Source organism: Alligator mississippiensis, chromosome 16, assembly GCF_030867095.1.
Source record: "Alligator mississippiensis isolate rAllMis1 chromosome 16, rAllMis1, whole genome shotgun sequence".
NCBI lineage: Eukaryota > Metazoa > Chordata > Crocodylia > Alligatoridae > Alligator > Alligator mississippiensis.
This window is the reverse complement of record NC_081839.1, coordinates 32,863,602-32,879,162: the sequence shown is the minus strand read 5'-3', so window position 1 is coordinate 32,879,162 and position 15,561 is coordinate 32,863,602. Positions and strand designations below refer to the sequence as shown.

The following is a 15,561-nucleotide window of genomic DNA, read 5'->3' as shown; positions in this document are numbered from 1 at the left end:
TAAGTAGTCCTGGCTAGGCAGGAAATACGAGGTACACGAGGAGCTGAAATTCAATGCTAGGGAAGCAATCTATCAAACCTCATCAGCCAATATCTCGGCGTGTGCAGCACTTTGCAGCTTCTGCAGGGTGGCTTGTCGCCAAGGCCTGCGCAGCGTGGTTTTCCTGCCCCGGCCACGACGCAAAGCCACAAGCCCGAGCAGCTCTGAAGTGCGGCCGAGCTGTTCCCCTGCAGCCCGCTGGAGTCTCCTGCTTGTTGCTTGTGAGAGTCCGGCGTGGGAGGGGATGTCCCGGTGCCTCCCGCTCCCGAGCTTCGGGCCCTGGGCTGCGTGGCACTAGTTGGGTTGTCGGCGCAGGCTGGGCGGTACCCTGGCGCGGGTGGGCACTTGCAGGGGTAGTGGTTACAGCTGCGTTCCCACCTGCCTTGCCCGCCCAGCTGAGACCCAGCCGGTGCTGGAGAGGGGGAAAGTGCAGGGGAGCTGCAGCAATGAGCAAGAGGGAGGAAGAGGAGCAGGGATGGAGACTTGGGGAAGCAAGGGGCTTGTGTGCGGGGGGAAAGGCAGGGCAGGGCCATGACACGGAGGCTGTTCAGGTGCGCACGTCGGAGGGTGTTGGCTGGAGAAAAGGCCCTGCGGGGAGAGGAGGGCCTGGCTGCCCCGGTGCTGACAGATGAAGACAATACCGATGACGCCCGTCCTGCCGCACACAAGAGGGTTAAGCACTAAACACGCAAATCCCCCGGGCCTCAGGACCCCTGAGGTGAGAGGCTGGGCTTGGCAGGGAAAGTGCCACTGGCTGACGGGCAGCTGCAGGAGCTCAGGGCTGGGTGGGGAGGGAACCGGCAGAGAGCTGGAGCCAGATCCCCTGGCCCCCTGCGACTCGCCCCTCCTCGCAGGCCTGCTCAATGCATCATCGCTCGTCCCGAAACACGTCTCCACGGAGCAGGACCCGGAGGGTGTGCATTGGGCCCCACAGTGCCAGCATGGAGGGCAGCACCGCCTGCTTGCTCAGGCCTCCGTGGGAAGGTTGCCGGCTGCACAACCCTCTTATCGCTGGCACCGTGGTGGCACGAGGTGCTTTCCCACCCCCTGCCGGGGCTCACGGCCCTTTCACGGGCAGGAGGGAATTAACCCATGCTGTCTGCGTGGTCCAGTCGTGGCTCCATCACCCCGGGCCAGCTGCTACAGGGACCGGAGACCTGACTCCCACGAAGCTGTCGCGGTGGCCCGAGGCCCACAGCCAGTGGGGGATGGAGGAACCGGGGAAGCTGCCACTCTTTGCATCTGCAAGCCAACTCCCCTGATCCGTCTCTGATGTAGCAGCCGTCTTGCAAGGCAGCCAGCGTCATGTCCAGGCCCGCACGGAGAAGGATCCTTGGCCGAGCCTCTCTCCCCAGGAGGGGCCCATCATGCTGGAGGCAAAGGCAGGGGTGCCCCCCGTGCTGACAGCACCTTCCTGAGCCTATGGTGAGCGGCTTGTATCTGCTGTGCTTGGGGAGAAGAGGAGATCACGGCCCCTGTGTCGGGCAGCAGATGCTGGTGCTTGTGGGAGACATCCTTCTTCCCTGCCTCCTTCCCAGAGACCCAAGGAGCAAACGTTTTGAGCTGGAAACCCCTCATTTTGCAGCCAGGGCCAGGCATGACGGCAGGAGGGGCTCAGCATGGGGGGCTTCTGGGGCAGGCACAGGACCCCCAAAACCGTCACCCATTGCAACAGCCTCTCTGGACTTAGCCCTGATGTGGCCCCGTGCATCCTCGGAAAGTGCTTTGCATATGTTCCCCCAGCGATAACCCCATGGGCTGGGCTGAGCTGCTATCTCCTTCCAGCGATGGAGAGTCCAGGACACAGATAAGGCGCAGAACAGGCCAAGGAGCCATGGCAGAGCCAGGACACGACCCCTGCAGACCCCACTGTGGGGAGAGGAAGAGGACCCCATGGCATTGAAGGCTCGTGGGGGCCCCCGAGGCGCCTGGCGACCCGGCCTGGCCAGCTGTCGCTCCGTGCCCAGACACGCAGAGGGAACACCATGTCAGGCTTGGGGAATTTCATCTTTATGGGGGGGATTAGTGCCTAATCCCTCCCTCATCTGCCCGCTTTGTTATCAAGAAGGAGATTGCGGGGCAAGGCCGGCGAATTACGGCATCCTCCTCCTGGGAGCCGGGGGGCTGGCACGGCCGTGGTCGAAGCCACATCCATGGCATGCGGGGCTCACACCCCATAGCTGGAGGTGGTGGGGCACGCTGGATCATTAGGGTACCCCCTCATTGCAGCGATGAGCACCATTGCCCAAGCCGAGCTTTGCCGCCAGCCCTGCGAGAGCCTGAGCAGCCAGTGATGGGGCAGCTCGGTCGAGGCAGGTGCAATGGTGCCAGGACCAGCCGAGGCTGGGGATCGTGCTCTCTGCAGAGCTTTAGGCCAAATGGGGAGGGGAAAGGGCTCTGTCTTCCTGCCGTGCTGCCAAGGTCTGTCCCCTTGGGGTGTCCCGAGGAGAGAGGCTGCCCAGGCTGGCTGCGCCCCCCTCCACCCTCCGTCCCCGGGGCACGGTCTGGGTGGCTGTGGGAGCTCTGCCTTCTCCTGCGCTCTGCCTGACAGATCAAAGGCAGCAGGATGATGAAGCTCCCGAGCAAAACCTCGGTGCTGACGTGTCGGGCAAGGTGTTCTGCTCCGCTTGTGATCACAGGAACGTCAGCCCCGGCTGGCAGCGAGGCCGGCGTCTCCCTGCCCCCCGCCTGGGCAAGGGGCCGGGGCAGCGCGGTGTTTGCAAGGTCGGCGTTCCTCTCCCTACGGCTGGCTCCGGGCCGTGGCCCACCGGGGCGGGCAGGGGCTGACTCAGCCTCTCCAGGATGCAGACAATGGGCACGTCTCGCCCTATGTGAGCAGCCCAGGGCATTTTGCCAGGCTGCAGGTCCCGCCAAAGCACGCCTGTGCCCAGCCCCAGGGAGAAGGGAAGAAGGGGCCAGCCTCTGCCATCACCCCAAGCACTCTCCTTTGTGCTGCAAGCCTGTCTGGCCTGCCCCAGGCCCTGCGAGCATTGCTCGTGGCTGTTCGGGCGGGGGGACGCCTGGGCACCAGACCGAGACGGCCACCCCTTCGCTTCCCAGCCACCCCTGGAGGGGAGGGGAGCTTCTGGCTGTTGGAATTTGAAGGGGCGGCCGAGGTCGCACGTCCCCCCGCTGCCTCGGGGCACGGCGCTCCCACCCCGCACGTAGGAGGCTGCTGCGCTCCCTCATCCCAGGGATGCTGCGTGCACCTAGGAGGGGAGCTGCCCCCTTTCCTGAGAGCCTGTCATGGGGAGGTGAATCTACCACCCTTAGGCTCGGTGTCCCTGAGCCCTGGATCCCCAAGCGAGACAAAGTCACTTGTGTTTGGAGCCCGCGTGCCCCACAGGCTGCGGCTCAGCGGGTATTTATACCTTGGGGGCTACCCGGGCTATTTTAAACCTCTGCTCAGTAGGGAACCAGCTTTAACGGGAGCATGTGGCTGCTTCTAGCAGCTCCACTTCACAGCACAGCAGGGAAGGGTTTTCCATTGACTCCATTGCAGCCCGATTGCTGCCAGTGCAGCAGCAGGATCGTGGCCCTGTCTGGGGAGTGGGACCTACAGGGAGGAGCGGGAGCAAGGCCACGTTACACCAGGGTGTACATGGGCATGTGCATGGCCCCTGGGCTGATGTGCTATTTGCAGGCCAGCAGCTCCTTGCAGAGGATGCCCCGCAGTGCTCCTTGGCTGCCTCTCTCCTTGCAACCCATCGTACACGTGCAGCGGGTGCAACAGCAGCAGTCTCTGCACCAAACGACCCGTGGTGGTGGCAGGAATGTCACTTCCCCTCCATGAGCGATGCTGGCAGCTGCCCTGTGATGAGGGAAGGAGAGCATTTGCTCCAAACTTGGGCCTCCTGGGTAAGTACCTAACCAAGCCGTGGGCTCACCCTTCCTCCTCCTCGGCTCCTGGGAGGTTGAGCAGGGCTCTGTCTAGAGCTGGAAAGGGAGATCCCTCCTGCCCGCTGCAGCAGAAGCACTGGGAGATTAACCCTGCAGGCGCCAGCATCTCCAAGGCAGCGTGGCTCCCCCTTGCCCGAGCCTCCCTGATTAAATCATCTTGAGGTAATTCTGCGTGTCATTGAGGAAGATTAACGGGTGACCTTCTTCTCCCACAGCAGGATTGGAGGCAGCCGCCGCGCTCCTTGGCCCTCCCATAAGCTCCAGCCATGCGGGCCAGGAGAGGATTTGCCTCCAGAATGAATGGGAAGATGCCTGGTGGTGGACGGGACCCGGAGTGCTAGGCTGGCGCCAGCCCGGGACCAAGGCTTCAGATGGTGCTGGGACCACCGGCGGGAGCAGTAGCAGCCCCGGGAGGGATCGTGGCACACGGACTGCCAGCCCCGGCCCCTGCCGTGGTGGGCACGATGAGGTAGGTGTGTTATTGTGCTGGCTGCCTGCAGATGGTGCATGGTCGCGGCACGGGTCCCCCTGGCCAAAGTCAGCCCAAGAGGGCTCTGGGGTCAGACCCGGTCTCTTAGGAAAACTGGCGTTCATCTCTTCTGCTGCGGGGCTGAAGCAGAGCAGTTGGCAGCTCTGCACGGCAGCAGGTCCCTGGGCCTAGATGGGTGTCTCGGAGCTGAACCAAGAAGCCTTTGGCTGCTTCTTCTCTGCCCTTGGTGGGAGGACCTGGAGCACTCCAGGACGCGCATGGCACTGTACATGAGCCAGCCTCGCAGCTTCCCCTGTGCCCCGGCAGCGGGCGCTGTGGTGGGAGGCATGGGTGCACGGCTCTATGCAGCAGGCGGGCTCCGCTCTGCCAGGGGCAGCACTGACTTTCCAAGCTGGACTTCCAGAAATGCAGCACCATGAGCACTTCTTTCACTGGGATTGAGCCTGATGTTGCAAGCCAAGCAGGCAAGGGAGTTGCCAGCTGAGTGGCACTGGGATTCCCCGTCCTACCCCGGTGTGCCACTGGGATCTCCATTGTAGATGGGTCTCCGACGGGGTGGAAGGAACAAGGTGGGTGATGCCGGCTCAGGGGAGGGGACATCTCGGGGAGTGCTCGATGCTTGGTGCGGGGTGCTGAGCTGAGCTGAGCTGCTTCTCTTTGCATCAAGCAAGGTGAAGGGGGAGCTCTGCTGGGCCCAGCACAGCCAGGCTCCATCCAGCTCTTCCCGGGGCAGCAATGTGCATCTCGGACAGACCAGCCCAGTGCCCCTTGCCCTGGCAGCGATGTCCTTGCACGTGGCTGGTTCTCTGGCAGGGGGCTGCCCTGGCATGGAGGAGGCCTGGAGCTGCCACAAAAGCAGAGCAAAGGCATTGTCCCAGGGACTTGGCCTGCCAATCACACTTGTGCTGCCCATGCAGCGATTCGCTGCCAGTGTCTGGTGAGGGGCAGTCACAAATACTGTGCGACACTCCTAAGGAGACCCGAGGTCCTGCCTTGGGGAGGGGCCAAGCCTTGTCTTGTTGGTGGCTTTTGTTGGTGCCACAGGCCAGGGGTTGAGTGATGGGAAGGCTAATCAGGCAGCTCCCTGCTAGCCCTTGGGGGGAGATGTTGCTCCCTGGATCCCAGATGCCCCAGCTGTGACCAGAGCCCCATTGCAAAGACGGGCCCTGCTCTGAAGGACTTGCTAAACCAAGCCTGGGAGGAGAAACAGGTCTGGAAAGGGATGTGGGGCTTGCCCGTGGCCACAGGGCAGGGTAGTGGCCGAACAAGGCATCCAGGGCCATTGTCCTGCCCAGGCTATGTCGGTCGCTGGCTGCCTTGGGCACTGGCATTGCTACAGCGGTTACACCCTGGGCACGGCCGACTCTGGCAGTGACACCTCCCGAGGCAGCGCAAGTGCAGGGCTGGCGCACGGCGGTCGGTAGCTGCACTGCAGAGAGGAGGCCATCTCGGAGGAGAGCCGTGCTGGCCACTTCCACGAGGCCTGAGCTTAGAGAGAGAGAGAGAGAGAGAGAGTGTGTGTGTGTGTGCACGCACGGGTGTGTTCAGCTGCATACTACGTGCCCCACCAGCACACGTGTGGTCTATTGCAGGAACAGCACGCATGGTTAGGAGAGGGACCTGGGCCCGGGTGGGGTGGCAGGACCGGTTTTGTGGGATGCTAAAGGAGTTCCTAACCCCAGAAAAGTCCTGAGCTTAGAGGGAGTTGCACAAGAGTGCTCCCACACCCCCGTGGCAGGGCCTGTGTTCCTAAATCCCCTCGGCCCTTTTGGAAAGCGCTGTCTTTTGCCTCCATTTCTGCTGCGGATGCAGCTCAGTTGAGCGGAGGTCTGCTCCCCTCCCGCATGGGCCTGTGAGAGCCACACGCCAGGTCTCTGCGGGCAGGAGCAGGGCACTGATTAAGGCCAGTCACTCGTTCTGAGATCAGCCCCAGCCCGGGATGGGGGAGAGGTGCCGCAGGGGCTTGGGTGCCGTCTCAAGGGCCTCATTCCCTTATTTTTTATTGAACCTCACCCAAGTGCTTCTCCTTGAAGGGACCGTTTCGGTCCTGAAGGCTGAGCACCATTAATGGCAGGAGACCGCATGGGTCACACAAGCTCAGCTCCTCCATTCAGGGGAGAGAAGTGTGCACCATTTGAGTGCCCCTGTTGCACAGCTTCATCCCCAGGCTCCCACCAGCTCAGGCATTGCAAGCAGCCCACAGGCTGGTGCATGTTTGCCTGCAGTTCCTCCCGTGATGGCTGCCAGGAACCCGGCTGGTTTGCAAGCAGGGGAGTGGGCTCAGTTTACCCAGCAGCGGTGCTCCTGGTGGCACTTGCCCCTGGCTCCAGCTCAGACCAGTGCCCTGGGCTTGCCTGTACAACGGACTCATCCCTGGCAGGTTCAGCCAAGCCGAGCTGCCTTGGTGCCGCATGACTGGTGAGTTTGCACAGCTGCCAGCTCCCTCGTGCACTCTCGTGGCCAGTTGATGATTGTGCCTGAGCGTGGGATGGGAGAAGGGGTCTCCGGGAGGAGGAGATGGCCCATAAGCTGTTGCTCATGCAACTAATAAGAAGAGGGGTGGGAGATCCCGTGGCTCTGCACTGAGTCCTGTGAGGCCTATCCGCCCTGATGCACCTCTGGGAGCCGGATCGGGCCCGTAACTCATCATGGGATGCCCACCCGAGTCCCACTGGGAAGGGGTCTTTCTCTGCGCCTGTCCATCCAGCCTCCCGGCATTGCTGGAGGCATTGCTCTGCCTCCAGCCTGCGCCTTCCAGCAACCAACATGTTATCATAGGGGCTGGAAGGGTGGCTTTGCCAGGCAAGGCCTGCCGGAGATGGGCAGCCTTTCCCACTCTCCGGGCAGTCGGCAGAGCCCCGGGCATTGCCAGTGAAGGCTGAGTGGCCTCCTGTGGACCGGTCGTGCCCACGGGAAGGACCTGCCTCCAGTCCCCCGCCCACGCAAGGCTATTATAGCAGGTAATTGGCTTAGCCATCTGCTATGGCAGTGTAACCAAACACAGCTCCATGGCTCCGATCAGCCTTAACCCCATTATCTTAATGCAGGCTGGACCGCCACCCCGGCGAGGCGCGTCCCCACACCCCAGCCCTCGGTGCTGCCCTGTCTTTGGGACTCTTGTGCTTTCTAACTCTTTGCCTTTCTTGGATGCAGTTGGGCAGCACGGAGGAGCCCAGGAACAAAAGCTAGCAATCCCCTTTGCCTCTGCCTCCGGGTGCTGAGGTGTGGGAGCACGGCAGTGCGAGCCCCTGGGGCTGGGGGTGACCTGGCTTGCTCGAGAGTTGTGGGGACCCGGTACAGAGGAGGGGAGGTGCTGGGGTCACTCCGGGGTGCCGACCTGACAGAGCCGACTGCAAAGCAGGGGGTGGTTAGCGGGGAACGTGGGGGTCTTGCAATGCAGTTTTCACCGAAAGCCATGGGTGGAGGGGCCGCAGTCAGGTCAGGGCACTTCCCTGACCGCAGAGCTGTGGGACAGTGGTTGGAAAGCCTGCTTGAAAATCATCTCCCCATGTTGTCCTGGCGGCCTGCATTCACCCACCCCAGCACGTTGTGAATTAAAGGGGAAACTATCCCCCGTTTCCCATTCCTGGGAGAGGGCAGAGGCCATCTCCCAGCAGCAAGACACTTGGGTGGCAGCTCTACTGGTGCTGCTGTGCTCAGTCTTTTTTGCTCAATGGCTGGAGACTCCCGTAGGCCGAAGGTTTCCCATGTGTTAAAAGAGGATGGGGATTGACCGCTTGCCAGCTGATCCACGGTAGCTGCCCCATCATCTCACGGTCACTGGGTCATGGGCCAGGACCCCAGTCGTGGGAAAGGTGCTTGCAGTCCCAGCTGCTAACGCCCACGTGAAGCCTCAGCTATGGCCACGTAGCTCTGGCAGGGACCGCAGCGCTCTGTGGAGGTACCGAACACCACCTGCAAGCCATGACTCCCTTCCCTCCCTCCTGAAGTCCCCCTGGCATGAGGGGACTGTGATGTTTCCCTGCCTGATGGGGTGTCACGACTGCGGGGCCAGGGGCCGGACATGGGCCTCGCCGGCGGGGGCAGGGAGCTGCGGTGCCAGACCACAAGCCGCGCCGATCCATGTTGACACTTGTTCTGGAAACCGGTTCTGACAAAGAGGCTTCTGTGGCTGGCAGGCATCCAGGCTGGAGCACCCGGCCCCAGGTGGAGGGGAGATCTGGGGAGACGCAGCAGCTACGGTGCATGGCTGAGGATCCTGCCAGCCCGCGGAGACGCCTCCAGCGGTGTTTGCATTTCTAAGTAGTGTTTTGGGCCGCATCCAACTTCCCTTTCTATGAAGATATGCATTGTGACACCTGCAGTGTGGTGAGCCCTCCCGAGACAAAGCGCTGAGGCTCTCTTGGCATCACGAGACGGGTGAAGGGCCTGGTGCTGCTCTCCATCCATGGAGCTGTCTCCTACATAGCCCAGCGGCTTGGTGCAAGACCTTTGCAGCTGGCCTGTCCCTTTGGTTTCCTTCCCCCTCTGCCAAAGCAATCGCAGGAAGCGATGAGCTGCCCGGACTCATTTTCAGGGATTTGCGTCTGGCTGTGCTAATCCCACCCTGCCCTCGGCCCAGATTGCATCTGGATCCGGCACAGGGTGCTGCTGCCGTGCTAATGAAAAATCCTGCAGCTCAGCCAGGCCTTGGCTTCCTCCCACCGCGTCCCGATGTAGATGCTCTGCAGTGTTACTGGAGCATGGCATGGGAGGTGGGTGCACAAATGTCCACGCAGGCCCAGCCCCAAACCGAGTAAGTGCCACCCCGTTCTGCTGTGATCTTCAGGGCAAATAGCGGTGCTGGCTGTTTTGCACCTTAACAGCAGGAGAGTCCACCCCAGGGCTGTCCGTCCTGGCCGGCAGAAACTGGTGTCTCTGCAGCAGTCAGGCATGAGATTATAGCTGTGATGAGTGTTAGGTCTTAAAAGTGCCTGGCTTGTGTTAGATGCTGTGCACCCCCAAAGAAAATCCTCCCCTTTGAGGTCTCCAAGTGTTAGGGGCTGGCTTAAGTGCTTGGGACTAGGACCCAGCTCTGCCACAGACTCCCCCAGTGACCTTGGGCAAGTTGCTTGCTTTCTCTGTGCCTCAGGTCCCCGTGTATAATGCAGAGACAACCATCTCCCGCAGGAGCTGTGCGGGGTGGTAGGTGCTGTGGGATTGATGAAGCATGTGGCAGTTATAGTGACCGGGGCTACCTGGCATTAGAGATGAAGCCTGAGCTCCCCGGTAGCTCTGCATATGGGTCCAGGGGCTTTAAACGACGTGTGCCTATGCAGGCAGCATGGCCCCTGTGAGCAGACAGTGCCGGTCAGTCTCACGGACTGAGCTGCCTTCAGCCAAACATCCTTGCAGGCCAGACTGGAGGCTGGTGAAGGACCTTGACTGGCTCCCCAGCCTGGCAGAAGGAGCCCGGCCCCACGGATGGCAAGGTGCCTTTATCAGGGAGTCCCCCAGCTAACCTAAGCCTCCTCTTTGTGTTTCCCCGGGCAGGATTCCTCCCTGGCGAAGGTGCAAAGCGCTGGGCTAGGCCCACCTGCCCACCCGGCTCAGCCATGGTGCTGCCCGTCACCAGCAGCAACATGGAGCTGCGGCAGGACGACGGCCTCTGCGTGCACAACGACGTGGGCAGCTGCCGGCTGACGTACGAGGAGTCCCGGAGCCGCCGGAAATCCATCCCCCCGGCACAGATGCCTACGGCCAAGCACATGCTGGCCTACCTGCCCCGGCCCCCGACCGACACCAGCCGCTACGGCACCTTCCCGCAGAAGGTAGGGCCGCCGGCCTCGTGTTAGGGGGTGGGCATGGCGTCCTGGCCCACTGGACCCTGCTCCTGCCCTGCTTCCCATAGCCACCCTGGTGAGTCCAGGTGGCTCCGGGCAGGGTGGGGACGTGCTGCCAGGGCATCGGCCCCAGAGTCAGGGCATGGGGTGGAGGAGCATCTCCATTTGGCCTCCCTGCTGCTGGTTCAGCTAGACGCAGGAGCCTGCTTCTTTGGGTTTTGCTGGCGGTGCCCTGACCTGGTGAGGGCTGCAATCCAGCTGACTGGTTCTCATCTCCCCCATAGCCTGAAGTGATGGTCGTTCCCACGGGGCTGTCAGAAGAAACCCAGCTGCTGCCGGACCCCACCGCCACCAGGAGAAGTGCCCTGTCGTCCCACTTCCTGCCCCTGCCCTGCAGCCCCAAGGACCGCTCCGTTGCACAAAGGAGGCTCAGCACGATGGAGCCGATGGGCACAGAGGCGGCTGCGCCCGCCAAGCACCGCCCCAGCGTCTCCATCAACACGGAGGACCTGCCCAGATACCGGCGGGCATCCCGCAACGAGCCGCAGCCCCTGCTCCGGGACATCAACACCCGGTGGTACCCCCGGCATGCCCTCAGCGCGCCCAACATCCCCAACACGACGCGCAGCAAAACGCCCACCCGCAGCATCGTCTCCATCACCACTTCAGACAAGTCCCAGAGCCGGCGCTGCAAGCTCATCGACGACGACCGCCAGTTCAGCTTGTCCAACAAGCAGCAGCGGCAGCGCTACGTGACCAAGGTGGGCAAGTGCCAGGTGAACCTGGGCCGCATCCAGGAGAAGAAGAGGTTCCTGTCGGACATCTTCACCACCATCGTGGACCTCAAGTACCGCTGGTTCCTCTTCGTCTTCATGATGTGCTACATCATCACCTGGCTGGTCTTCGGCATCATCTATTTCTTCGACGTCTGGGTCAGAGACGACGTCAACCACATAGGAGACCCCGAGTGGAAGGCTTGCATCGAGAACGTGGACAGTTTCCTCTCTGCCTTACTTTTCTCTGTGGAAAGTCAGAGGACCATCGGCTACGGCTCCCGGATGGTGACGGCCAATTGTGCCGAGGGGGTCATTCTGCTGATGATCCAGTCCATCATCGGGTCCATGATCGACGCCCTCATGGTGGGCTGCATGTTTGTCAAGATCTCCCGGCCCAAGAAGCGTGCCCAGACCTTAATCTTCAGCAAGCAGTGCGTCATCTCCCATCGGGACGAGAAGCTCTGCCTCATGTTCCGCATCGGGGACCTCCGGGACAGCCACATGGTGGACGCCAAGATCCGGGCCAAGCTGATCAAGTCCAGGCAGACCAAGGAAGGGGAGTTCATCCCGCTGGAGCAGTCGGAGCTGAACCTGGGCTACGACACGGGTGAGGACAGGCTCTTCCTGGTCGAGCCGCAGATCATCTGCCACATCATCAATGACCACAGCCCCTTCTGGGACATGTCAGCCGAGTCGCTCAAGAGGGAACAGTTCGAAATCATCGTGATCCTCGAGGGCATTGTGGAAGCCACGGGTGAGTGCTTTGGGGGTGAATGGGGCCCAGCGGGTAGGATGGTGTTCCCTCTCCTGGAGCCGCAGGCTGCACATGTTACACCCAGGTGAATTCCCAGACTGCTGGGTAACAGCTGCTGGAGGAGAGGAAGTGCTGGCTTCACTAGAGCCCCCAACCTGTTTCCCTGGCAAGTCACTTTATCCCTTCATGCCTCAATTTACCCAATCTGAAAAATGGGTATTCTAATCCGTCCCTCAACTTCTCTGGGCCTGGTGGGGCAGCCCATGGAGGGAGAATCCATGCCCCTGCCTGCTGTGCAGTCATGCCGCGGGGGCTGGCGAGATGCTTTGGAGAGGAAGAGCTGGGAGCTAATGAGGATCGGGAGCCTAGTGGCCTGACCTGTCAGCCTCTTGCTCAGCAAGGCAGGGGTGGCAGGGATCGGGGAAGGCCCATCCATGGCACCTGGCACCACGCGAGGTGAGGAGTCAGCCCGCAGGCCTGCCCGAGGGCAGCAGGAGGCAGGAACCGCGGGCAAGAAGCCCTGTGCACCCATTGCCGTGCAGCGGGGAATGCCATGGCCCCTTCTGCCCTCCTGGCATGGCTCTTAATCCCTGCAAAACCCACAAGACTGGGGAAACGTGCTGTCATGATCTGCAGACTGAGTGTCTGAAAGAGCTCGGGAACCAGCCGGCCAGGCAGCTCCTGGCACAAGCAGCTACGCAGAGCCTGGGCGGCCTCACAGCACAGGGAGCAAAGCACATGTCCAGCATCCTCCGAAGGGAGAGGTGTGTGCTGGAAACACGCACGGGCCCTTCTGGGATGCATCTGCTCCTGGGCAAAGAGCAAGCAAGTCCATGGGGTCCATGGCACTTGCAGGTGGGCGCAGCTCTCTTCCCATTACCAGCAGTTCCCCCAGGCAGCTCTGTGCATGTGAAAGGCCTGTATCCCTCGAGGCCTCGCCTTCCCTGGCTCTCCCTTCTCAAATGCAGGTGTAGGGACACGGTGATTGTGGGGGTGTGGAGGGATGACAGCACAGGGCATGTCCCTCCCCTGGTCATTGTGGGCCTTAAAGCATCCTTTTCCCTATGCAGGTGGGTGGTGTTCTTGACCCGCCTCTCTTCTCCCCTAGTTCTGTGCAGCCCCCGTCCCGTCTCCACCTCCTGCCTCGGTGCAGGGCTGGACTCGTGGCCCAGCGGCACCATCCAGCAGCGCCCGGGAGCTCTGGGCAAGGCGGCCACTTTGGGTTCCCCCTGCTGGTCACTTGTCTCAGGCTTCCACAGTCAGAAAAAAGGATGGAAAAGGACTGTGGCCGCCTTGCATCTCCTGCCCAGCTTGTGCGAGGAGCTGGTGACGGAGCTGGCAACCCTGCATGAGGACGGTGGGGTATCCCCTCCCTGGGAGGACAGGGCTGGAAGAGTTGTGCTGCTTTTCAGCACAGGGCAACCCATCCTGAGGGCAAAACCCTGCAAGAGTCGGGTGTGATGGCCTTGGGGAGGAGTGTCCTTGAGCAGGGACGCTCTGCAAGGGGAGATGAGCCCACTGAAAATCTGGTAGCAAAGCAGTAGGGAAGGGATGTGCGCCCAGCATGCCGCTGCATCCAGCACTGGGTTGTTCCCTAAAGGCTGGTCCCCGGGGCCACTCTTGCCTTTTGTCATGGTGACACGTATGGGAAGATGACTGCAGATGCGAGGGATGCTGCAGATGCTGTCGGGCCACTGGAGTCTGACCGCAACCCCAGCGTGCATCGCTTTTGGGGTGAGAGTGGGTCCTGTTCTCCTGCAACCACAGAGAGAGCAGACGAGGGTTGGGTTCCTCCTGGTCCCCACAGCTGGAGCCAGCGTGGGTGGAGGTCGCCTGCTGCGTGCGTGTCAGCCCACGGGCCAGTCTCGCTTTAGGTCTAGGTGCCCAGACAGTTTTGTCTGTGCAGGTCTAATCGTAGAGGGGCTCCTGTGGGTATCATTGCAAATCCATAGGCCTCAGTGGTGCAGGGCTCAGCTTGTGCTCCAGCCCCCTTTCCCCACCAGACCTAGTGCTCTGATGCAGACCAGGTTGGACAGGAGTGTCCAGACTATCCCACATACCCAGCCTCTGTCTGTGGCAGCATCCAGGGATGATACATCCTGTCCCCAAGGAAGCGTCCTCCTGACCCCAGGTAGAGGCCGTCCTATGCCCTGAGGCAGGAAGGCTGCGTCCTTTCTCCGGGCATCACGTTGCATCTGGTTCATGGTCCTGACTGCACCTGCTTCCTTCCCCCCGCAGGGATGACATGTCAAGCCCGGACCTCATACGTGGAGGACGAGATCCTCTGGGGATACCGATTCGAGCCCTGCATGTCCCTGGAGAAGGGGGCTTTCCGTGTTGACTACAGCCGCTTCGAGAAGACCTTTGAGGTGCAGACCCCAGTGGTCAGTGCCAAGGAGATGTATGAAATGAGGGAGATGGAGCACCAGGACCGCTCCACCCTGAGCCTCTACTGGGACCACATGTTGCAGCCCTGCGTTTCCACCGAGCTCATCGAGGACCTGCCAGGGGAGGGGCCCAGCGAGGATGTCCTGGCCAGGCTCAACATCCCCAACATCATGGAAGAGAGGAGCTCCGAGCTGCAAGCCCAGGACATCGGTGTCTGAGCTGCACCCCAACATGGCACGGCAGGAGGGGCCCCAGCAGGAAGGAACCTGCTGCTTTGCATCCCCCTGAGCGTGGGGGTGGGCCAGGGAAGGCGGGCTGCTGCCCAGCCATGAGGTGCCCCAAACCCTTCACCCAGAGGCCGCTCACTCTGGGCTGGAGAGGTCCTTGTGTGTGGCATGGGCAGCAGGCCGTGGGGAGCCAGTGGAGTGGGAGCCTTGGGGCTCCGAAAGGTTGGTTCATGGCATTTCTCAGTCACTGACTTGCAGTGGAGGAAACTCCCTGGCGCCCGGGAGGGTAATGCCATGCCCTCTGGCCTCTGCTGCCCATGCAAAATGCCCTGGGCTCCCAGCTCGGAGGCTGGTGCAATGCCAGGGCTATTGCAGCTCGAGGTGCCCCAGGGAAGGCTGCAGCCAGGGGAACTGCGCTCCACAGCTGCTAGTTCATCTCTGTCCCTTTCGGACGTTTCACCCTCGGTTCAGGCCATGCCCTTTGCATACTGCGGGTGCCTGGCGCTGGTACCCCTGGCCCCGGCCCGGGCACTCCTGTGGAAGTGTCTCGTGCTGACAGTGCCATATGGAACTCACTCTCTCTGTGTCAGGTGCCCCTGGCCCTGCCCCTGTAGTCGGTCCTGCCCCTGTCCTCCGTCACCCCCAGCTCCCACACGCAGTCCCGGCTGCAACTCAGATGAATTATTTTTGCAATGTTCTGCTTTTGTAATAAGGACACCAGGAAACCAAGCCTCCTACCAGCCAGCAGGTGATTAAAGCCCCTTAAAAAATGGACACCAGCATTTTGCATGCATGCACGTGTGTGTGTGTATCGCCTCTGGCAGGCAAATATCTGGTTAGGGCGTTGTTAAAAATCGAAACCTGGTTTGCAGAGGTGCCGTCTGCTGCACCACTGATGTCAGCAGGACTGGGGATGCATTGCCTCTCTGCCTGCCAGGCCTGGCGTTTCTCTGGCCCAACAGCTGCATGAGGCTATGGCAAACGCCCCTGCCGGAGGTAACGGCAGCCATGGCATATGCCACATCCATTGCAGCAGCCAATCCCATTTTAACTGGGCCTCTAGAAATGCAGAGGGTCAAGTGAAGCTGATGATTGCTGGATACTGGGTTTTCAACCATGGTAAATGTCATGGCACGGGTGGTGAGAAGGTCCCTCAGCTGTGCAGTGCAACCTTGCAGTCTGTGGGTCAGCTGGAGAGAGCCAG

General features: G+C 61.5%; 1 protein-coding gene across 1 annotated transcript; it reads left to right on the top strand.

Annotated features, from left to right (window-relative positions):
• The first annotated feature begins 563 nt into the window (after positions 1 to 563).
• LOC102575715 (G protein-activated inward rectifier potassium channel 4) lies at positions 564 to 15,131 on the top strand. Its single transcript, XM_014594823.2, has 5 exons — positions 564 to 3,897; positions 4,155 to 4,408; positions 9,923 to 10,200; positions 10,497 to 11,742; positions 13,981 to 15,131. Exons 3-5 carry the CDS (start codon positions 9,985 to 9,987, stop codon positions 14,346 to 14,348), a joined length of 1,830 nt encoding a protein of 609 aa, XP_014450309.2. The 5' UTR covers positions 564 to 3,897; positions 4,155 to 4,408; positions 9,923 to 9,984; the 3' UTR covers positions 14,349 to 15,131.
• The last annotated feature ends 430 nt before the right edge of the window (positions 15,132 to 15,561 follow it).